Source organism: Physeter macrocephalus, chromosome 6 (assembly GCF_002837175.3).
Source record: "Physeter macrocephalus isolate SW-GA chromosome 6, ASM283717v5, whole genome shotgun sequence".
Lineage (NCBI taxonomy): Eukaryota > Metazoa > Chordata > Mammalia > Artiodactyla > Physeteridae > Physeter > Physeter macrocephalus.
This window is the reverse complement of record NC_041219.1, coordinates 16,106,927-16,132,189: the sequence shown is the minus strand read 5'-3', so window position 1 is coordinate 16,132,189 and position 25,263 is coordinate 16,106,927. Positions and strand designations below refer to the sequence as shown.

Sequence of the window (25,263 nt, the reverse complement as noted above, 5' to 3'; positions counted from 1 at the left end):
TTCAGGAATGCAAAATATTTTCCTCTAACATAAGAAGCTTCCAGAAATGTAACTTTTTAAGACAGTGACTATTTATTGGATATGAAATTGAGATAATTCTCATTTAAATATGATGCTATATTAAGTCCATTCAATTGTGAGATATTCCTTTCAATAGCAGGAAAGTGGAGGTGATGTGATGTTATTAAAAGAAGAGAAATCTTTCCTCAAAAGATAAAAGTATACCATTTATATTCAAGAGTAAAATGTATTATTACTATCTAAAACAGAGAATATATGTTCATATTTTAAAACAGAATTCTATTTAAAAAAAGTATAAAGTAGTATTTAATTTTCAAAACAGTTATCTGACAGTGAGCTAGAAAACATTTGCTAACACATTTCCTTTCAAATAATTTTCTCCAAATGAAGGAATAAATATCATTACTCAGAATAATCATTTTTCTCATTCCCATTTTCTTCACAAGTGGGTTTCAATCGATGTTTCGTCATTTTAAGACTGTGTATTTGCAAGCAGAATGAAATGGAGAATTGTTTAATCCACTTAGTTCAGGCTCAAATTAACCACAATTTCAATAATCTGTGAGCTTTCAAGACTAATGTGATTTCAGACTATATTTCACAGAAAATTAGTTCAATCCTACATTTCTCTATGCATATGTGCTCATAGACTTGGTAAGGAATATGCTCTTACATTTCTTTAATATTCATATGTTGTGATTTACAAGTACATCATCAAAATTTATCACATCTTATAAAGGACACTTTGTTCATTTTAAAATAGTACCTCTATGTAACAGTCAGGCCATTGTTGACAGAGAAAATAATCTTACATCAAGGAGAAGTCCAAGGTCTAAAAGAATAGAAAATGTAATTGATGCCTACCATTTCCTCATGTCATGACTACAGAATGTGTAATAAAAAGAAAAGGAATTATAAAGAAAAGAAATAATTAATTATTGCCTCCACTTTTTCCCATTTTAACATCTTTCCACTCTAGGCGTTAATGGTCGAGTAATAATGACTTCCTCCTGCTTTTACTCACTTGATAGTTTCTGCCAAAGTTCCTAATCCTCATGGAATTTGCTATTTGGATCAGGAATTTGCCTGAAAAAGTAAAGGCAGTTCAGAATGGATAGAGCAAGAATTCAGGGTGAAAAAGGTTGTGAGATGGCCTGGAAAGGTATAGTGTCATATACTGTATCTATTAGAGCCTTGTTAAGCTCTGTTAAGTTTAGATTTATCCTAAGTTCAATGTGTAATAATTCAAAAGTGTTAAATCCTCTGTAGAAGTAGGCATTTTCCTTATTCTTGCAATGCAATTATTATTGCAAGATCTAGGGTTGTGACACTGGGGATAAAAATAAATAATATGATTTGAGAAATACTTCATGTAGACTGCATAGGGACTGATGATTGATGGATGCAGGGAATAATGGGAGGAAGGGAAGAAATGGGTCCAGAGTTTTGGTTTTAGCAACTGGTTGGAAAGTGATTTTGTTCACAAAGTTGGTTCCTGGGTTTGAATCAATGTTCCCTGTTAAGCTTGAGGCATGCAGATGGGAAGGTCAAAAGTTTAAAATGGCCTTTGGAGGGCAGAAGACAAAACTTATTAAGGGAATGCTAAAGGAGAAAAAAATACATCACTGAAGCCCCAGTGGATACCAGGGACCATGAATTTGTAGTAAACCCGTATTTTTAGTGAGGTAATTTTCCTCCAACAGGATTCAACATATTAAGATACAGGAATGAAGATAACAAAGAACTGGGTTGATCCAAAATGTAAACTAGATAGCTAGTGGGAAGCAGCCGCATAGCACAGGGAGATCAGCTCGGTGCTTTGTGACCACCTAGAGGGGTGGGACAGGGAGGGTGGGAGGGAGACGCAAGACGGAGGAGATATGGGGATATATGTATATGTATAGCTGATTCACTCTGTTATACAGCAGCAACTAACATAACAATGTAAAGCAATTATACTCCAATAAAGATGTTAAAAAAAAAAAAGTAAACACAGTAGGCAAAATAAAAACAAAGTTTTTTAAATAAAGAATTGGGTTGATCCAGGTCTGGAGTTCCACCACAGAGGTGAGGTAGAACAACAACAGGTAAGACAGGTGAGCATATTAGCAAGAGAATTGTGTTGTTAAAGAAGCTAACCAGGATAGCTGAGAGACAGAAACAGAAGAACTTAGGTAGTGACTACACACAGTCAGAACCATTTAAAACTATGATATTCAAATGATATTGTGTCTAAAAATGCAGACTGTCTGAAAATGTGGTTTTGCTGCATTGTATAGCAGAGGTTTAAAATAGACACTCTGAAAATTATAAGCCCCAATTTACATATGATCTTGACCCTTTCCCCACCTTCCATCTACCAAAAAAGCCAAACTCTAGGGTTCCCTCATGCATCTGTTTCCAGCTGATCCTCGCAAAGCCCTCCTTTTGTCCTTGGGACACCTACGACGTCCCCCTTTCCCTCCACTGTTCACCCCATCCCTCAGCTTATCCCACCTCAGGCAAATCTCCTCTCACAGATCCCTCCATTTAATACATCAACCTCTGTAGCTCTTTAAAATGCTCAGAAAGACCTCTCAAAACTAACTCACTGGTCTCTATCTACCTCTACACTTTCCTCTAATTGAACCTGCTTTTCTCTAGCACCAATATTTCCAATAATTTTTCATTTGTATTCATTTTATTTCCCTCCCTTAATGCCTTGAATTATGAATATTGCAAGAATATTGACTTTATTATTTGTCACTGCTAATGCACTGTATTTCAGCTATATTATGTGTTAAGCAGTTTGGTAACTAGATTGGAACCCAAGCACCACTCAGAAAAGTACCATTCAGAGATATATGGAGAAATATCATACAAATTCCAATTAAAGTGTTCTCAAATGAATTTTTAAAGCATAGCTGAAGTCAAAGTTGATTACTTTCTGTATGTTTCCTAGAGCATTTCTAAAGAAAATATTCCAAGTCCTGAAGCAAGTTTTATTACATTTTTAAAAATATAACCCACCTGGACTGAAATGAAACAAATTTCAACTATTAGAGAAGTCATTTTTCACAATTTTACACTCACATATCTTTACATAGACATTCTAAAAAAATCTAACAAAATGTGGTTAAAATATACATTTTTCCAAATTTATGTTTAAAAAGGTACAGAATCCACTGTGTTTTATTAATAAAGAACATTCAATACAAATTTATGTAAGTCATCTAGATATGGCTATATTCTTCAATGCACATAAAAGCCATGATAATAATTATTGTTCTACATATTTGTATATATAGTCATAAGCATGCAAAATGTAAAACAAAGTTAATATTTTAAAACAGTTACAGTGTGGCTGCTATAAACACCACATTAAAAGGCTAATGGAGAATACTTTTTTAAGTAGCAGTAAGTGAATTAAAACCAGATTCCTTTCTCTTGGTCTAATAAATTGTTTAATGCTGTGTTTCTCAACCTGGGGTCTGTGGACATATTCTCACAGTTGTCCATGAGTCTTCCATGAGAATTTTTTAATTTTGTGTTTTAATTTTGATGATAATTTAAAAAAATAAGGCAAAGCATATTCTGGATTATATGAGCACTCATGCAATTTCACTGTATTTATTCGTATTTGTTTTTTATAATCTCATGTATATTAATTAAAAGCCAAATGATATCACCGTTTTTTATAATAAAATTGTATAATAAAAGGCTTTATGAAAGTTCAAGTACTACTATGTGACAAGAGAATTGAGGCATCATAGGGAACGTGTTGCCAAACTCAAAGGACCCAGGGCCACAGCACTCAAACCATAAGCACCTTGCAATCAGTCATTCCATTCTAGCTCAATATCATTCACTATATGAAATTAATATTGTCAATTTGAGATTGACTGACTTTGTACATTTGTTTTTATCCTGCTTATAAATCAGATACGGCTTTATATATGTACTGAGCTATAAATAAAGGATATTAAAACCTAGTTTTAATTGCACATTTAAAATAATTAAGTCGGCCTTCCCAGGTGGCGCAGTGGTTGAGAATCCGCCTGCCTATGCAGGGGACACGGGTTCGTGCCCTGGTCCGGGAAGATCCCACATGCCGCGGAGCGGCTGGGCCCGTGAGCCACGGACGCTGAGCCTGCGCGTCCGGAGCCTGTGCTCCGCAATGGGAGGGGCCACAACAGTGAGAGGCCCGCGTACCACAAAAATAATAATAATAATTAAGTCAATACAAAAAGTATGTAAGAATGATTTTTCTTTATGAACTGTTTGTATGTCTCAATTTTGAGAGGGGGAAAAATGGTTTCTTTGATTTTTCTTCTCATAAAGAAAGACAAATATAAAAGAAGCAAGAGATGTTAACAGGAACCTTGAATCATTTAGAACAATTCTGCAATGACTATTTAATCAAAGCTTTAATTGAACAAACTCCCCAAGAATTTTTACAGACAGTACCTAAAACATGACAACTAGTCTGGGTACACCAACCACGCTTCCCAGAACTTGCCTGTGTTCCTGTTAACCTTTAATGGTTTTGTTGGTCAATACACCCTAAAAGTCAATCAATATATATAAATGGCTCAATTTATATTGAGAAGTTGCTAAATATCCCAGGAGTGGTACAAGGACATGAGATCATTCCAATAGTTGGGTCTGCTCTCAACAGCATTAAGATCAAAAGGAGGCACACGTATCTTTAAAAAATGAAAAATTCACAAATATAACGCATACCCTAGTAACTAATAAACAAAGCAACATAGATCATCACACATACCAAGAATATATCATAAATATCCATAAATAGATCAAATTTCCCATAAAAACTATATATGATAACGCTAACATAATTCAGCTTTATAATAGAAACAAAATGATCTTAAACCAAGTATGGTACGAGAAAATGAACAATAAATTTTCCCAAGAGCTCCAATCTTCACAGTAAGTCTGCCGAATGCAATATGCATTGATTTATTAACACTTATTTAACTAGTACAAATGGCAAAAACATTAGCATAAAACTGTCAAATGAATTAATAATGTTAACAGCATCATTTCCCATGTGTAGATATTTATTGATTTTGAAAAGTCTTATACGAAAATATTTCACTTCATATACTTGAAATATGATTCTATCATATCTTTATTTGCATCACTAAGACAATCAGTGTCTTCAATTTGTTAATTAGCTTTATCCTCTGCTTGCTATGAAAATTATGTCAGGTGAAATAATTTCATAGTTTCATACATTACTAAAGGTCAGAAACTGAAAGTTGATGATGTACCCAGCTGTCCTAAATTTGGTGACTACACAACAGGTACAGGTATTTGTCAACAGAAAAAGAATAATTGTTACCAATTCCTTGCACTTCCACCTGTAGGAACATATTTTTTTCTTTTTCTCCTCTGCCCCTTCTTGACTTTAGCAACTGTCTGTCTCCTTCCTTTATTCTTCAACAATCTTTCTATTTGGTTTCCCATTTAATTCATCTTGTTGGCCTAATTTAGGCCAGCAAAGACAACCATTTTTTGTCTTCACAGTGCACACCTTCATCATTAACTATGTCAGGTCCAACTCTTGGATAAATCTGCTGCAGACCAGGGACCCTATAGGGAGGCCACCTGTGTATGGGGCACATATTTCTATCTTTCTTTCATGATCCAACTAATGCATCACTTGCACGCCAAAGGCTTCTCTCAGCTACTGGGGCCAGACTGGTCCCTTTTTCCTCTGTGCTAAAAATGTTACTGTTATATTACACACAGTTGCTTTTGTGTTTTTCTTACCAGGCAAACTAAGAACTCCTTGAGGGCAGGAACCACTCAGCTTTCTGAGCCCACTGCCTAATACAATTAGCATTCTATATGCTGAGGAAAACATCACTGAAGATGTTTTCCTTCTCTACCTCCAGCACACCACCTACGAGACTTTATTTTCAGCTATTATTTTCCTCCCTGAACAATTTTTTATTGTCAATTGTAACATTAACAAGTTACAATTATTTACATATAAAATCTGGTATTTACTTTGCCTATGGAATGAAAAGTATTTGTGGTTAAAAAAAAAACCCACAAAAACAACTCCTAAATGCCCATCAAAATCCATCCAGCTACACTACATTTTCCAGCCTTCCTAGAAGCTGATCACCAAATAGGATGTACAGGAAGGTCATGTATAACATTTCTGGTTGTGGGTTTAAAACACAGCATATCTGATCCTCTACATCCTCTTCCCATCCCAAGAGTTGGGACACATATGCCTTTGCCTCAGCTTCAATGATGCAGATAAGAACAAGGAACTAGGGGATGAAGGTACAATAAGATTTAATCTGGGTCATGCCAAACTGAACCTCATCATCTTTTGACAAGAAATGCATTTTAAAAATTTTAAGTCACTATATTATTTGGTACATTTGTTTTAGCAGCTTAACCTTTAACCTAAAATTTTAAAGTTTTTGTTTAACATCTCAATTATTAGGCAAATTTTTAATGATGGTAATTATCCAAATAGTTTTTTGTGTAATATAACCGAAAGAGGGACTTCACTGGTGGCACAGTGGTTAAGAATCCGCCTGCCAATGCAGGGCACACGGGTTCGATCCCTGGTCCAGGAAGATCACACATGTGGTGGAGCAACTAAGCCCGTCTGCCACAACTACTGAGCCTGAGTGCCGCAACTACTGAGGCTGTATGCTGCAACTACTGAAGCCCACATGCCTAAAGCTCGTGCTCTGCAACAAGAGAAACCACTACAATGAGAAGGCTGCGCACTGCAATGAGGAGTAGCCCCCACTCGCCGCAACTAGAGAAAGCTTGTGTGCAGCAACGAAGACCCAACGCTGCCAAAAAGAAATAAAAATTTTTAAAAAAGGACTCTCATTAAAAAATAATAATATATATATATATATATATAAAAAACAGAAAGAAAGAGAACTAAAGCACTTCTAACTAATAGTCTTCCTTTCCTAGGATTCTGCTTGAAAACTACACGGAAACCTTCCCTTGGGGTATTACACAAAAACACCTCAAAAAATGGAGAGCGGCAGGGCATCTATAGGTGGCTGCCCTATAATAGACTTAATGAGACTTTTTGCAAACCCATTAGGTGAAGCCAGAGATCCAAGATAAGATACATATGTGGAACAGCTTCCAGAATCCCATGGCACACACCGTATCCTATCCTTTAACTGCCCACATGCAAGCACATGTTGCTATTGTTAAGGGGATTTAAGCCCAAGTGGTGCACATTCATTTCTTTCCTGGATCATTTGTCATCTCCTGGTTTCCAATCTTGCCCACTATGTTCTCTGCTTCTTCAGAGATGCCAAAGTGATTCCTTTAATAATATGGAGCTTCCTGTCATACTCAGAATAAAATATAGTCTTTACCATGGCCTGCGAGGTCCTACATGCCCTGACTCCTAGATACTCCCCCATCCTCACTTTCAACCACTCTCCTCTCATCACCAGCCTTCTGGCTCTCCAAGTCTATTCTTCCTTCAAGTCTTTGCCTGATATAATTTCCTCCAAATGTTCACATGGTTTCTCCCAGCCTTTATTTGAGTCTATGTCACTGGGTCATCTCCTCAATGGTAAGTAGTTTTCTCTGACAAATCTGTATAAAAGGGCAGCCCAAGTTACTCTCTAGCCTTATACTTCCCTTATATCGTGCTATCTTTTCACTTGTATTGTATTATCTTTTTATTCATAACATATCTCCCCAACTAGAATGCAATTTTCCTGTAGGCAAAGACTTATCATTCACTACTGTAATCCACGGTGTCCACAGAAGTGCCAAAAATATATTAGGTATTCTAAAAGTATGTTTTGAATAAATAAATAAATTTGGCTCCATCACCATTCCAATCCAAGAAAATAAATTCAAAGCAGATTGCCTACTGATTTTATTGAGCTAACTTTCAAAAAGGTCAGAGTTTAACCACCCTGAAGATAAGACAAATCATCTAATAAGAACCTACTAATGAATGATAAATAAATTCATTAAGCAAATGTAAGAATAAAAACTACTACAGACCAGACTTCCAGGTTTCCAAAATGGCCAAGTAAGGTAAATGTTTTAAGCAGAGCTTTGGATGCAGAAAGATGTAAACCTTCACAGCCAGGCAATGTATTAAAATAAAGAAGATTTTCATCCTATTAAAAAATTAAAATTTCCCAATGTAAAAAAAAATTACGGTGTGGAAGAGACAAGTGATATTATTGGAAATAATCATTTATCTTAGACAAGAATTAAAGTTTTTTTTTTTTACTTTTTGAATGAAAGTAGAACTATTGAATGTTCTATTCATGAGCTCATTCAGTATGTAATGTGAGCTTATGCTACAAGGCCTGATTAGGCATTGTATAGATAAAATAAATTAATAAATAAATATTATCCCTATCCTCAAGAAGCTTTTACTCTGGTCAGGAGGTACATTAATAAATAAGTAGGTACACCAATAATGTAGGTACAATGCTAAGCAAAAAATGAACCAGTGCTTAGAGAAAGGTACAAGTAAAGTGGTCTCGACTTCAAAGCATTCTGGCATAAGGGGAAGTGAAAAGAAGTAAGTTTATACTTCAAACAGTAATCTTAATTTCAGAAACGATATAATCTCTCTAAAAACCGGGCTGAGAAAATCCAAAGGGGTTGCCCGTATTGTTGCTATTTTGGGTTGATGTAAACATGATCTTTAGACATTTTTAGTTTTGAATACATCTCTAAACATGGGAAAAAGAGAAGCGAGGAAACACCAAAACGTTGTTTTCTCATTTAATTTATTCCGTCCTATATCATCATTAAATTGGTCTAATACTTATCTTTTTTAATATGGAGTACTCTCAGAATCTAACTAAAATTTCATTAAGTTGAAAAGTTACTCAAATAACGTTCCCGTTACAATTTTGATAAAAATTTAAATCAGTAGGTGGTATATAATCATCTTCAGTTTCAAATGAAATATGTTTCTGCTTAACCACATTATACAACTTTGCATTGTACAAATTAGTTCGCTAAAATAACGAGGCTTATGGGAAAATTAGATGAAGCCAGTCCACTCAAAAATCAATGTAACTAGAGCCTTTTAACATACATAAAAGTACTAACACAGCATCATCTTCAGTAGATCATTTATAGCCTTAACACCGGGGGTCATGCTTGCTGCTTTAAGATATTCTACTATAAGGCATTTGCTTCCAAATTTCTTTCCAAAGGATGGCTAGTCAAGACTAGTAGAGTATAGACTCTGTCATTAATTATTTTTAAAACAGGGGAAAATATCCTCATCTTTAGAGTCTTAAAACTACTTAATCATCAACACTTGCATTAAAAAAATCTTCATCTTTTTAAATTAAGGTTTTCAGATATTGATAAGATATTCTCTTCAATTGTAAGAAAGTCTCTCACCAAAACTTGCTAACATGTTAACAATACAATAGAAAAATGAATGCACAAAAGATTTGAATGGGCACTTCAGAAAAGTCAAACAACAAACGGCCCAAAAGCACAGGAAAAGGAGCTCAACTGCATTAGCCATTAGGGATAAGGAAATTAAAGCCAAAATGCAATATCACTGCACATTCACTTGAAAGCCCCAATTTAAAAGACTTGGGGGCTTCCCTGGTGGCGCAGCGGTTGCGCGTCCGCCTGCCGATGCAGGGGAACCGGGTTCGCGCCCCGGTCTGGGAGGATCCCACATGCCGCGGAGCGGCTGGGCCCGTGAGCCATGGCCGCTGAGTCTGCGCGTCCGGAGCCTGTGCTCCGCAACGGGACAGGCCACAGCAGAGGGAGGCCCGCGTACCACAAAAAAAAAAAAAAAAAAAAAAAAAAAAAAAAAAAATAAAAGACTTGGTATTGGCAACACCAAGTGTTGGCAACTGCCATTCTCATATACCACCACTGGGAATGAAAGTTGGTACAACCACTCTGGAAAACTGTTTGGCCCTCTATCTGTGCAAACCAAGCATGTGCCTGCCCCATACATCAGCCATCTCACTCCTAAGCACATCCCCAAAACAAATGCACAAATATTGTCACAAAATTTTGTGCACAAACATATTCATATCAGCATTATTTGTAATAGTCCCAAACAAGTCATGACCCAAGTGACCAAACTACAGCCTCTTGCAATGAAATGAAAGAATCTCAAAGAAAAAGTTGAATGAAAAAAGCCAGACACAAATTTATTCAGAAAAGCAAGTAAACTTCATCATAAACAGTGTTTAGATATCCAGATAACAATCACATGAGTGCTAAGTGAGAAATGACTCAAAGGAGACATAATTAGTGCTTCTGGGGGTTGGGAATACTCTGTCTCCTGATCTGGTGACGTGGGTGTGTTCTTTTTGTGAAAATCTAACAAGCTTATACTTATGACCTGTACACTAATCTGAATGTATATTACATTTCAATACAAGTTTAAAAAACTGCATGCTAGGAAAATACATGAACCATTGTAAATTCAATCTCATACTAGCCTCATTCATTGATTTACCAAGCACGAAAAAGGTAATTTGCCGTACAGAGATACACTTTTTAGTGGTGCAGACTGTAATACACCTGAAGTATTTATTGCTTATTTAGGAAGTTTAAGGAAAGAAAACTAATCATTTGCACTGTTGTATATTTTCTCCTCAACAAGGCAACCTCTGGCAGGGCTGAATTTCTGCGTGTTCTGGTTTTTGTGTTTTAGGGTTTTGCTTATGGAAATATTGATGATGTGACAGACAGAGAAATATCAGATTATCTTACCCTGACATGTTTCTGAGAAGATGAAATTCATATTTTGAAGAGAGCTTCCTAAAAGGCAGAGGTTCGAAGGAGGACTTCTCATGGGACATGGCCCTTGATTTCAGAGTAATTTTCTCCTCTAAATTATTCAACCTTCATAATTACAGCCACTGCCATAATTATATTTCAAAAATTACCTTTAGTAGAGATAATAGACATTTTCAGATTGAATTAAATCAGGAAAATTTAGTACACACTGGGTTTCATCAATTTTCCCCATATACATATATTCACGAAAATTTCTCAAATGCCCTTTAGGGGTCATATTTTTGTTTAGTGAATATATACATAAAAATTCACAATTGTTTGAATACTAAAAAAAAAAAAAACCAAACTTACCACACGCAGAGGTAAATTTAACGCGAAATTAGATATAGAGAAAATAAACTCAAAGTAGGAATTTCTAAAAATGATAAATATGTAATATATACACACATATGCAAACATAAACTCACACACACTCCTTTTCTTCACTGAGGTTTGATATAACTACTAATTTGAAAAGAGCTAAGAGAAGGACACAATGAACACTTGTCTCCTGGAATGCAGATCAGAGTTGTTAGTATGGGAAATTCTAGAAAGAAACATTCATCTTGAACTACCAAGCCAAATGTAAATAAGCTAAATTTTTTCACAGATAATAAGAAGTTAGAATTCAGTTGGAAAGAAGATCAAGTTCTACTACTGATACAATTCAAAACTAAAAAGTTCCTGCAATAAAGGAAGCTAGAGTCACTTAGAAATTCTAAATGGTAGCTCATTCACTCATTCTTCCATCATTCAACAAATGTTTTCTATGGGCCAGGCACAATCCTGTGAACAAAACAAAAAATCCCTTCCCCCATGGAACTAACATTCTAAAAGAGGAAACAACACTAAAGAAGATGGATAATAAAATATATAGAATGGTACTGAGTAATAAATAGTTAAATTTTTAAAAGAAAGCAGAAAAAGGACGCATGAAGTGGTGTGCATGGGAACATTTATTTTTAACATGGCCAAGGAAGATCTCACTGAGAAAATAATATCCAGGTACCAGGAACCATAAGATATCTGGAAGAAAAACCATCTCATGCAGAAGGTAGGCCAGTACAAAGGCTCTAAGGTGGGAATGGAGCAAGCCAGAAGAGTTCACTGCAGGAGGCAGGGCGGGGTGGGGTGTGCATTGCAGTTCAGTGGGGCTGGGGAGTAGGTCACAGGAGCCAGATCACGAAGCACCACAGCTCACCGTACTGTGGTCCTGAGAGTCCTCCGGGTCTGGCTCACTGGAGCCCAATCTCCCTACCCCCGGCACTGTGCTTCATTCCAAAGCCACTGCGGCAGCCCTAGATTCTCTCCTCCCAGGATCTCTGCGTGTGCCATTCCTTCTGTCTCCAGGACCCTCCCTCTCCCCACCGTTTGTCTTCCCACTTTGGGTCATTTGGGCTCATTTTAGACACTGACTCTTGCAAAAGCCTTCCTATGCCCTATTAACCCCTGGCTGAGCTGGGTGCTGTTCCATGTGTTTCCACAAAATACAGCACTGCGCCACACAACCTCTGTTACGTTCACATAGTTTTTTAGCTCCTAGAAAAAATAGGGAATGAGTTCATTCACCTGTATCCCTTTGTTCCTAGCAAGGTTTGGCATACAAAATAAGTATGTGTTGAATGAGCGAGGGATCTTGAACCAGGCCAAATCTCTCTACAAATATCTTAGTAAAGGGTTTGTTTTAATTATCAGCTCCACACAAAAGATGACAGTTTAGGAAAAGCTCTACTTCTGAATCATTCTGTAAAATCTTCAGGTCCTGCATGTCACTGAAACATTTTAGTTTGAAATTTGTTGGTTCACTAGTTAATAAATGCTAACTTAAGTTTTACCTCGGCAGAAACTCCCAGCAGAAATGAGACAGTGGGGATTAAAACAAGTACAAAGGCACTTTTTTTTGTTTGTTCTCAGTGGCATTACCCATTAAATCTTTCTTGCTCTGTCTTCTCTACTTAACAAAATAAAAGCCACAGAGAACCAGGAACAGGTAATCGAAGTGGAGCACAATGCCTCCGTCTTTCCTAACAGTCCTTCCTTTAGTACTTTAGAGAAGAAAAGCCTGGGGAATCAGAAGCTGTCAGCAGGTGAGAGAAACAGGCCTTTTAAGTACTCTGATGTCAGGCTAAACTGAAACCAATGAACCAGTACAAATCTCAAAAGGGTCTAAGAGTCTAGATTCAATATTAGAAAATCAAGATGAGTTAGCAGAACGGCTTCTAAGCAAAATGTGTGTGTATATTTATCATATACACTTATTGATTAAAAAGAAAACAACAGAAAATGTGAATAGAAATAACCATTATTTAACTCTTCCAATTTTATGTTTCTAAAGTGTTTTCTTTGACTCTGATGCTTGGTCATGTGTCAAATTCAATATACTGATACAGATAATATATTTATAATGTATAAATAAGTTTCCTAATCAGTATAGCAATTAAGATTAACCAGTATCTTAATATTAACCTAAGTCTTAAGTATTAATAAAATGAGACTATGGCAATATGCCCAAATCATAGGATTAAGTTTTTAAACATAGACTAAACCTGATCTAAAAGCTGAAAATGCAAACATAAAATAAAACAGAATATAACAGGTTATCAGGAAATTTCTGTTATCTCATAATAAAACACAGCCTCAGATGAAAAACAAGGTCATTTGGTAACAGAGTGCCTGAACGCCTCAGCCCCAGCGTGAGCTCTGTCTCTGTACACTTCATTCTGAAAATACACAGTTCCCACTTACAGACCAATGAAATATATCCAACAGTATTCGCAGCATTATTTCCTCTGTTCTGTATTCAGTTGCCCAGTATTTAAACTCCCTTCTTATTAGATTGGAATTCCCCTAGTATGAGTTCTAGAGAAAGGTAGGGCCCCATTCCTACTAAGAAATAAAAAGACAAGAAGACAGTTCCTCCCAACTGCCTGGGGCTTTGGGCACGTAACCTAAAGTTGGCCAACTAGATGTACCTACTCTGTCAATCTAGAAGTCAGGTCGGCAAGTCTACTTACTAGACAATTTGTGGATTCTTAACTTTTCACTGCTGCCCCTTCTCCCTTGGGGTGTGCCGTTCTTCTGAACCTAGTTCTTAAGTCTCCACTTTTCATAAATTCCTCTTATGTTCAAATCAGCTGAAGGTAGAATTTGTTGCTGCAGCCAGGCTGATACCCAGCCTGTGCAAAACCACCTTTTCTCTCTTTATTGTTTGTAGCAACTCAGGATTGGGGCAGTAATTGTTTGGTCTCAGTTGCCTTTCTTGAAATCTCTTAGAAAACTAAACACAAATATTGCTGATGCAAAAGGATGTTATTTCAGAGAGCCAGGGGGAGTTGACTGAATACTCTAAAAATTACATGAAAATTCTAAATGAGGCTTTTTAAAAAAAAAAAAAAAGGGCAAAGAAAGAGAATGTGATTCGAAAAGCCTCCCTAAAAAAGCAAAGACCTCCAAAACCTAGCATGACAGACTCTGCTCAACCAGAAGTTCTCAACTAGTGGTGATTTTGCCACTCCAGGGACATTTCAGCAATGTTTGTAGACATTTTTGGTTATCACAACTGGGGAAGGGGTGCATCTAACTGGGAGACCAGGAATGCTGCTAAAATTCTTACAGTGTACCTAACAGCTCCCCACAATAAAGAATTATCTGGCCTAAAATGTCCATAGTGTCAAGGCTGAGAAACCCTGCCCTCCACTCTACCTCCCTTCAAATCACAAATAAATAAACGCCCTCCCCCAGAGCTAGAATAACTCTCCCACAATTCATAATAACCAAATACTTTTATAATTACTTATGCAATCTCATTTCTACCCCAATATTAAAAGAAAAAAAATCTCATAACTTATCTGTCAATATCCTGATCCATCTGAGAACTACCCAAATGGGAAAAAACTAAAGAAAGAGCAAATAAGGGAAAGTAATGAGCATATGTAAAGAGCTTTAAAGGGCCAGGAAGCCTGAGGGAGTGGCAGGAAATATGGGTTGAAAAAGGGTTGCGTTCATGGCCAAGAATGTTGGGAAATGAAGCTTGGAGGGATGCTGTGATCAGACTCCAAAGTGTCTTGTACATCACAGAAATCCCGATTTTGCTCTCTGAATAACGATAATTTTTAAAGAAAAGATTTTTTACTGGGGTAGAGAAATATGTTGTTTCTTAGGAAGAAAATCCTAGTGTCACTTTAGGTGACAATCTGACAGGAGCAGAGCCTGGTAGTAGGGAGGTTAGGAGGTTAGCAGACTACTTCAATAGTACAAGAGCTGAAGAGAACAGCTGGGCAAAGGTGATGGCAATGTGGATGGAAAAAGAAGGCGAGAGAGAATACAAGCATGTACTTAGAGATTTGTTAACCTCTTCCTTTAAAATAAGTATCTTCCAGTACTGTAAAATATAATTTAGGAATAAAAATACTTTAAATGCATTAACACACCTCTATTTCCAGTGTGCACCAAAAGTACAGTAACATGTCAATGAACTAAGAGAATTAAAGTTATGCAATGAGAATGTATGCTATTTAAATAATTTCTGTATGATTTCCAAATAACATATACAGAAAGTTTATAATATTACCTGCTCCAGGACTTCTTTATAGGTAATAGTGGCTTTAGTATTTGTAACAGGACTGTCATAAATGATAGCAATCTTATCTCCTTTACCATTTTCAATGTGACGATCGATGGCATTGTAACAAATGTTAAGCATCCCTTCCACAAACCTGAAAAATAATTGGAAAGCAAAAGTGAATGACTTTTCAAAATATATATTGTTACTTAACTAGGTTTCTATAGTCCTAGTTTGGCAGAGCTGCCCTTAAAACAGTGTTTCCCCATGCATGTTATGTCAGGTAATGATGGCTGTAAACTATTTAAGATGGTACAGAAGTGACACTTTTAATAAATATATATTTATTTTCATGTGCACAAGAAGAAAATATACCTCGCACTTCAAGGTGACAATTTTGTGGATTTTATTGCTTAGGATGAAACTAGAGTATACAGCACCAAAATAATCTACTTTACGTGGATGAAATGAATTGTATATAAGTGCAGCACAGATGCATTAAGCTGAGAGGGCAAATAGTAGATGCATGACTGAAGTCTGGGTACCTGCTGTAAAAAGACAGGCTTACTGGAAAAATCAATTCTTCTCTGAAAGATGTATATATATGTATGTGTGTGCATATATATACACACACACATATTTGTTTGTTTCAATTAAATGCAATACCCCCAATTTCACAAAGAATAGGTAAGTTCTGCATGTTTGAAATGCTTCATAATCTGAATAAAAATCAAAATGCACATAAAATGTTAATAGCTTTTTAAAAACTTTTCAATTCACCACTCTATCTCAATTGCTGAGTTCGTTCCTTTGAGAAGAAAGACATAATGTAGATAGATGGAGATAATTTTTAAGAAAATATAGCTAATTTTCCTGAGCATGGAATTTGCCACTTTTTTAGAAGAAGAGTATTAGATAAAATATGCAACTATAGTAATGGTCCATTTGTTCCAATGTCAGGCTAGCAAATATTATAAAAATGTAAAATAACGGGAGGAAAATATTGAAGCAACAAGAAAAAGTCCCATTAAATAGCTGAGTATCGCTGTCAGGTCTTCACTCAAAGAGCCCTGTGTGAAATGAAGCAGGGAATTAAGAATGCCTACAGATACAGTGGCAGCAATAAGAAATAACAGATACAGAAGGCAGTAGGAGGAGGAATAATTTAATCAGCATCAAATGACCCTGTATACATCAGTAACGGTGAATATGATGACCTTACAGTACAGCACAATGAGTAATTAATACAATGATTCTGAATTGCCAAGTGCAATAGATTTGATGTTTGCTCAAAAACATTGTCTCTTCTCCTCACCCCTACTTCTATTAAAAATGTTTTGCCTCTTCCTCTTGCCTCCATCTTCATCAGTAGAGAATACTTCCCTTGACTTTGGGGTCATCCATGTGATGTCAGCTCTGGCTAATAAGCAGTCATGAAGCATGCACTTGCTTGAAAGCACTTGACACGACTGGGCTTGCTCTCCTGCACCTACACCCTCTCCAGGAGAAGAGCCTCCAGGTATTACTGCTGCCTCCTCCTCAGCCTGGTGCCAAGAATGAGTATTTGCAGATGGCAGCAGAGCCCAAAAGAAGCAAGGAGCCCAACCCAGCCAGACAGGTGTCTTAGAACAGCGGCCCCCAACCTTTTCAGCACCAGGGACCGGTTTCATGGAAGACAATTTTTCCATGGACCCGGGGGAGCAGGGGTGCAGGGGGGATGGTTCAGGCAGTAATGCGAGGGATGGGGAGCGGCACATGAAGCTTCACTCACTCACCCACCGCTCACCTCCTGCTGTGCAGCCCGGTTCCTAACAGGCCGCAGACCGGTACTGGTCCGCAGCCCGGGGGTTGAGGACCCCTGTCTTAGAATAACATTTCCAGTTGTGTTGATCCCATGACAACCTACAAATTAACTGATGAATAAATACCTTATGGCTCAGAGATTTTTATGGTGATATGCAGCATAACTGTGGCCATAATTAACTAATGCACCAAGAAAAAGTAAAAAATATTTACTCAATATTTTGGCAGAAATAAGGAGATACTTTACAGAATTTTCCCACAAAATACTTATTCATATTTTTGTGTTTTTGCTTTTATTTCTGAAAAGAATACATTTCAGACACATGAAAGACTGACTTATTGGAACACTTTTTGATGATGTCATTATCCTCTATCTACCACTTCTACTCTACCACTCTTTGTGCTCAATATTGAATTATGCCCATAACATTTCACAAAACGAGGAGCCCTCTCAATTCCAAAGATTCATGGAGGACTCACTTTGTCATTTGCCTTATTGTTCTCCTACTTCTTACTTGTTCCTTCTAGATATCTGTTGAAGGAGTTCACAGAGAGGATGTGACCGCAGGTTGACCTGTCAGCTGGACCCAGGCAATCAGAGGATCCCCCCATCCTTGGAACATGTGTGCCACCTACTATTCCCATACTAGTAGCTGTTTCAAGGACATAGCCTTGAGAAAGCAATGTGTTGTTGAGTCCATCTGGACTGAATATGTGTCTGAACCCAGATAAGGACATTATTTTCAAGATTCTTGTGGGTGGGTGCGGAGATCTACTCATCTTCTGGCCACCCGCGACACGCCTCAGACGCAAGTTTCCTTGCTTATTAAATCTGCCACCCACCTACCATTCTGGAGGGGCCTGCCCCTTTCTTTGGGCTCTCCTTGCCCTCCATGAATGGGAGCCAGTTTGTGAACCAACAATATCTTTCATGAAATCTTCTTCCTTTGCCAAATCTTTAATTGACAGTAATTTCTAACATTCTATATCCATCCCTTTGCTCACTCTACGAACATTCCCTGGGTGATCTCTATACTTTTATGGTTTCAACTTCCATCTTTAGCTCCAGCTCTGATCCCCTTTCTCAACTCCATTCCCTTATAGCCGACAGCCTACTGGACATCTCTCCTTGGAAATAATAATATGTCCAAAACGATAATCATTTTCACCCCACCTCCAACTCACAGCCCATCTCAACTGCAAACTTGTTCCTCCTCCTGTTTTCCATATTTCAAGGAACCACCTTGCACCCACTGCAAGGTGTAGAAACTCAAAAGTTAGATTTGATCCCTCATTCTCCACATTCTATCGATTGTATGTACTGTCACATCTGTCTTTGCAATTGTTCAGTTCTCTCATTGATAACCTGGGTTACAATTCCTTCCTCTTAATTAATCTCCTTGTCCTAGGTCTTACCCCATCCTCTCAAGTCATCTTCCTTTGCTACCAGAATGTCTTTCCTCAAATTAAATATTATCACATCAAATGGCACTCAAACTCATTTAATACCTTTCCATAAAGCTCAGGATAAAAAGTATATAACTTTAGATGATATAAAAGACCCTTCATCTACTCAGCTTCATTTCCCCGCAACCAACTTCCCATGCTCCAGCTATATTGAATTACAAAATGTGCAATTCTTAGAGTTCACATTATTCAAAGAATTTCTGTGGCTGTCCTTTCTGTGGCTGTCCTTCTCCTTTACCACCGCCCTCTCCCAAGTAGTTCCAAAGCCCTGTGCACATATCTCTACAATACTACTTATCATATTACATTAACAATTAGTCCACTTACTTAAATGTTTCTCTCATTTTACTATAATCTAACTGACAGCAGAGACTATATTTTCCTTATAGTCTGAGGATCTATATATTAGGCACCCAATAAATACTTGATAAATGAAGAATGAAAATATTAGTAAACATTCAAGACACTTTGGGTTTAGGATCCATGTACAGTAGTCAGGGTAGTTTTTACCATTTTATTTTAAAGTTGAGGGAATGGAGCCTTAAAAAGAATAATGCACAGGACATTTGGCTAAGAATTGGAGAAAGCCATACCAGCAACCCAAGTCTTTGGACATCCTGACTGGTGTCCTAGTCCACAATATCCTATTAATTCATTCATTTATAAATATATATATTTTTCTATCCTCGAGTTCACTGATACTTTCCTTTGTGATTTTCATTCTGCTGTCGAACCAATTCAGTGAGTTTTTATTTTCATTATTATATTTTTCAGTTCTAAAATTTCCATTTGTTTTTTCTTTACATCTTTTATTTCTTCGCTGAGGCTTTCTATTTCTTAACTGAGGCTTTTAAAAAAATGTTTCAAATCTGTTCGTAGTTGCTCGTTTAAGCATTTTTTTATGATGGCTGCTTTAAAAATCCTTGTCCGATAATTCCAGTCGCTGTCACCTCAGCGTTAGCATCTACTGATTGCTTTTCTCATTCAAGTTGATATTTTCCTGGTTCTTGGTATGACAAGTGATTTTTGTTTGTATCCTGGACATTATAGGTATTTTATTAGGAGATTCTGGAGCTTATTTAAAGATCCTATTTAAATCTTCTGTTTTATCAGGCCTCCTCTGATACTGTGTCAGTGGGAGAGGGAGACAACTCATTACCACCAGGTTCAGGTGTAAGTTCCAGCTCCCCATTAGGCCTCCACTGACACTCATGAGAAAAAGGGGTACCTCATTACTGCTGAGCTAGGGTAAAAGTTCAGGATCCCACTAGGCTTCCATTATATCATCCTGGCTGATGGGGGGAATGGCACCTCATTTTGACTCCCCACATGGACTCCACTGACAATGCCAGGGGCAAGATCCTTCTTACCTCTTTATCTTAGCCATAAGGAAAGTTCCAATTCCTGATATAACTTTCTCTGACACCACCAGGGGAGGTGGCGATGTTTAGGACACCCTGTCATAGCCTGGTAAGAGAAGAAGTCTAGGTTCTCCATCACCTTTTCACTGGTGAAGATGGGATGGGAGCCACAGAGCTTTCCATAGTGTTTGACTGTATTAGGGAAGTTACTGGCCTAAAATGTCCTGTCTTGGCAGGCTGTCCGTCCCCACCCCTTTTATCTTTGCGGGGGAAGGTCCAAAGAAGTTTTTGTTGGAACTTTTTTTCTGCACCCATTGGTGTTTCTAGGTTGCCACCTTCTCCAGCACTCAGTATAGGATATATAAGACAAGAAAGAAAACCCAAGGAACTCAGTGCCATGTCATTTCTCATGTCCCAAAGTTCCTAGATGATTTGGTTTCTTCTCTCTTCCTTTCAGTATTCTTATGTGTATTTTATATATAATGTCCTATGTTTTTAGCTATATTTAACAGGATGAATAGGAAAAAGTGCATTTTGCCCAACTTGTCCTGAAAGTTTCTAAGTAATATTTATTGATCCCTTATTGTAGACCAATATTTCATGAGTATGAAGTCATCTAATCAAAAACCAACCCTAGGGACCCTTGTGCACTGTTGGTGGGAATGTAAATTGGTGTAGCCACTATGGAAAACAGTATGGAGGTTCCTCAAAAACTTAAAAACAGAACTACCATAAAATCCAGCAATTCCATTTCTGGGTGTTTACCTGAAGAAAATAAAAACATTAATTCAAAATGATATATGCACCCTTATGTTCACTGCAGCATTATTTACAATAGCCAAGATGCAGAAGCGACCTAAATGTCCATCAATAGATGTGTTGAGTTGATCAAGAAGATACATACATACATACACACACACACACACACACACACACACACACTGGAATATTACTCAACCATAAAAAAGAATGAAATTGTGCCATACACACACACACACACACACACACACACACACTGGAATATTACTCAACCATAAAAAAGAATGAAATTGTGCCATTGGACGTAGAGGGTATTATGCTAAGTGAAATACATGAAAGAAAGACAAATACCATATATTCTCACTTATATATGGAATATAAAAAACAAAACAAATTAACAAAGAAAACAAAAGAGAAACAGACATACAGATACAGGGAACAAATCGGTAGTTGCCAGAGGGGAGGTGGATAGGGGTTTGGGCAAAATATGTGAAGGGGAATTAAGAGGTACAAACTTCCAGTTATAAAATAAATAAGTCACAGGGATGTAGTATACTACATAAGGAAGTAATATAGTCAATAACACTGCAGTAATTTTGTATGGAGCCACACAGTTACTAGACTTATCATGATGATCATTTCATAATGTATTTTATTGTCAGATCACTATGTTGTACAGCTGAAAAATAACACAATATTGTACATCAACTGCACTTCAACTTAAAAAAAACCTACCCTATGAGGTAGGTACTATTGTTAACCCCATTTTATGTATGAGGAAACTCATCTGACAGCAACTTGCTAAAGGCAGCGTATTATGGAACCAACCCCATGAACATCAAACAGCAGTAGCTCTACAGGCAATACTCAAAGAACTTCAGATTTTCTTTCCAATTATTTGCAAATTTTGGGTGGTTTAATATTTAAATTACTTGTACCCTAGCATTTTCTTTTTGAAGGATGGCCTTAAAGAAACTTAAAGAATTTTAAGGATACCCTTTGGGACAGACAGGAAGGAAATTCAAGCAGAGGGAAAGGCCTGCAAGCAGTGTTAAGCAAGAACTGTTGCAGAAAGTAACACATTGGCATGGCTCCAGAAATGGTTATAGGTAATGAATATACCGCTATAAACTGGCTAAATTTAAGGACTGGTTTACTGTGGATGCCTGGACCAAGTGACCTGCAAAGGGCCTCCTGGCTCAAAGATTTGATTTTTCTACTATGAGAAGATTCTTATTTCATTTTAAATCAAATCATTTCAGTAAAGGTCAACTGAATGCCTTCTATGTGCTGTCTCTTCAGCATCCCTTCTAAATTTATGAGGTTTTAAATGGTTTGTCTCCCCAGATTATTAAAATAACTAATGCTCACTGCAGAAAACTGAGAAAATATACTTTGGAGTATTTTATTTTTTCTGTATGTAAATATTCTGCCTCTATGTTTAAGAGTACATTATGAGTTTTTGCCAATGATCTGAAAAATTCTCAGAATGCGTTTAATGAAGGCATAATATTCCATTCAACTGCTGTTCAATAATAGCCTCTGCAGCACTATTTAAGCACAAAGTTATCCTGCATTGTTGCAAATTGCTTTTCACAATATTTTCATCATTTTAAATGATCCCAAGATGATGTTTCTTGTAGAAAAATATTGGTCACATTGCTTTTTATTACATATGCCAGCAAGATTCCTACAATCAAACACACACACACACTTTCACACATCAAACAACCAAACTGCTTTCTGGAGATATTGAATCAATTTCTATTACCGTCTGCATTACCTGAAAGTTCATTTTATCACACTCCTCTAAACACAGATTCTTCTCAATCTTCTTCAATTTTAGAAGCAATTTTAGAAATTTTAATTTTGGTTTATGTGATTACTAGTATTAAACACAATGTCTTACCAATTTTTAAAAGTTCTTTATATAGGACATTGAATTAAGTCTGACGTTACAAATTATATTCTCAGTTTATTCACTAATTTTAATTCATGGTGTTTCCTGATATAAAGATATTTTAAATTTGTATGTAGTCAAATAAACTCATAAATTTCCTTCATAATTTTTCCCTCTAAGATAATTCATACGACTCTTCTGATTTAATTTATGTTGATGCCTTAAATGTACCATTAATTTATTCATATATGTATATAATCTGTATGTAAAATCTGTTATATATTATAACATGTACTATGATATGTGTGTATATATATTATATATAGATACAGATATATTATGATGTGGCAGTACAATTATATTTATTTATCAGTAGTCAATTTGCCAAGCATCATTTTTTGACTAATCCTTCCTGTCCTCATTCATTTGTGATGCTCCATTCTTCCCATACGTATTAGTATTTTATATATAAATACACACACACACACACACACACACACACACACACACACACATATATCAGCACCTTTGTCAGGGCTATATAGCTACTAGATATAACTACTGGAATGTTCTACCAATAGAGTCTTTGACTAGCTCTCTTTTTAAACTCAGTCAGATTTAATTCTGTTGCAAAAAGGAAAAAACTTCATACTCTTTATCCTACCCAACCCCTGCCCTGAATTCCTTCTGCAGAAAATTGGAAGCAACCGGAATGTACCCCATAACCTACTTGAAGAACAGAAAAAAATATAAACCTGAAATAAAATTGAAAGCAATATGGAGCCACTAGAAATGGTGCTACCCCCAGATCAGAACAGTGGAAAAAAATTTTAACATATAAAACATATAGGAGCAAAGTGACTGCTCAATCCAGAAATCATGAGAAACATGACAGATCCAAGGGTATGATACTGAAAGATTTCCGTGACATTTTATATACTGCTAAGTTAAAAGAAAGAAAAGGAAGGTGTACAAAAATTTATAGAGCCATACCACAGAATACTCTACATTCATGAGGAACCTATAAACCCTAAGAAGGAAATACAAAGGCTTACCAAAAAACCTCTCTCAATAAAACTCTGAAATAACTCCCAGATCAGAGGGAGGTAGGAATAAAGAATGGGCATTGGTGTTTAGATGGAAAATTAAGACATAATCAAACACACAAACATCATACAGTATTAACCTGTCTAGAGGCTTTCTAAAATAAGTATAATTTCTGCATGGATGATCGTCCCAAAGATTCAGGACCTGTAAAATAGGAACAAGGCTCTGTACAACTTCTAAGAGGCCTAGAAACTCTACGTATGATTGCCACCTGGAAATCCCCTCTTCTCCCTCAAACAATTATAGGAAGAATGACTCTAGCAATCAAAACCTGTATTCATTGACAAGTGAACAAGGATCCTTACTTGGGTTTTGAAATGTACTCAGCTACCTGCTGAATGTTGACACTCAGATGAGCATGTGTGTTTGTGTGTGTGTGCATGTATGTGCATTATGTGTATGTGTGTGCATGTATGTGTGTGTATATGAATTAGAAGACAAAATAAAGCTGAAGTGTGGGGAGGGCATATTCTCAATATAAATAACAAGGGGAAAGGTATATTTGCAACTTCAATAATATTTAAAGTGTTCCTACAAGTCAATAAGAAACAAATTTTAAATCCAATAGGCAAAGAATTTCAGCACACTATCCACAGAGAAAAAAAATGATAATGGCCAATAAGCATAAAAACGGTGCTCAGTCTTACAAACGTCAGGAAAATGAACATTAAAACAATAATGAGATGCCATTTTTCTAAACTGGATTGGTATAAAAATATAATACACACTGTTGGCGAAAGAAAAGAGAAACTGGCATTCTCACGTAAAGCTGGTAAGCAAATAAATTAGTTCAGCAATTTAGGAGTGGATATATATACTTATCTCCAAAATGTACTTTTAACTTAACCAAAGCAAGTTGCTTACGTGTTCATCTCTGTGTTGCATAAAAGCACAAGAAGGAGTCTAGAAATATGGACGAGAAAATAGTAACAGTACTAAACTCTGGGTAAGAGAAAGTTGGGGGACAGTATGGAGAAGGGATGGTCTATATTTTTATATGATACGTACTTCCTCGGTTATTTAATTTTTATGAGCGTGTATTTATATATTGAATACATGATTTAAATATACTTAAATAACATTAAAAGCTTTAACAGTCTAGATGGCTTGCCTCCTGATGTGACTGAATCATCAACTCTATAATCAGTATAACTACCATTAATGAAAAGCATTCTAATTTAATAAAAACATCTTCTTGAATATTCTTCTGGTAAAAAGAAGCATTTCTTACGCTTATGATAACATCTAAACTCAGTTTTAAGAACTAAAATTTGGACCATAACAACTTCATTCTTTTTATTTTTCTCACCAGTATTAACCTCAAGCAGCTGAACAGTCAATAATAAATAGCTAGAAAGAATCTTCAAATCACATAGAGAGATCTGTCCTCATTCCTGCTGTCCATATCATTTTGGTTATCCTCATTCCAGGCACTTGGAAGACTGCACTTTCATATCCACTTGAAATGAGGTGTGGCCATG

The 25,263-nt window shown here is 36.5% G+C and overlaps 1 protein-coding gene across 11 annotated transcripts in view; it reads right to left on the bottom strand.

The window, feature by feature from the left end:
• ACSS3 (acyl-CoA synthetase short chain family member 3) overlaps nucleotides 1–25,263 on the bottom strand; it is a 151,205-nt gene that overhangs the window by 101,493 nt on the left and 24,449 nt on the right. For 9 of the 11 annotated variants that reach the window (XR_003680075.2, XM_007115331.4, XM_055085226.1 and 6 more), the window contains one exon: nucleotides 15,395–15,539. The exons of 1 other annotated variant lie outside the window; for it this stretch is intronic. Coding sequence is in view for 8 of the 10 variants with exons in the window: in XM_007115331.4 (XP_007115393.1) it covers nucleotides 15,395–15,539 (145 nt within the window). In the remaining 2 variants the exon portion in view is untranslated. Of the gene's footprint in view, nucleotides 1–8,043; nucleotides 8,062–15,394; nucleotides 15,540–25,263 lie in introns of those variants that run through there. One more of the 11 variants, XM_055085233.1, reaches the window with a different exon arrangement.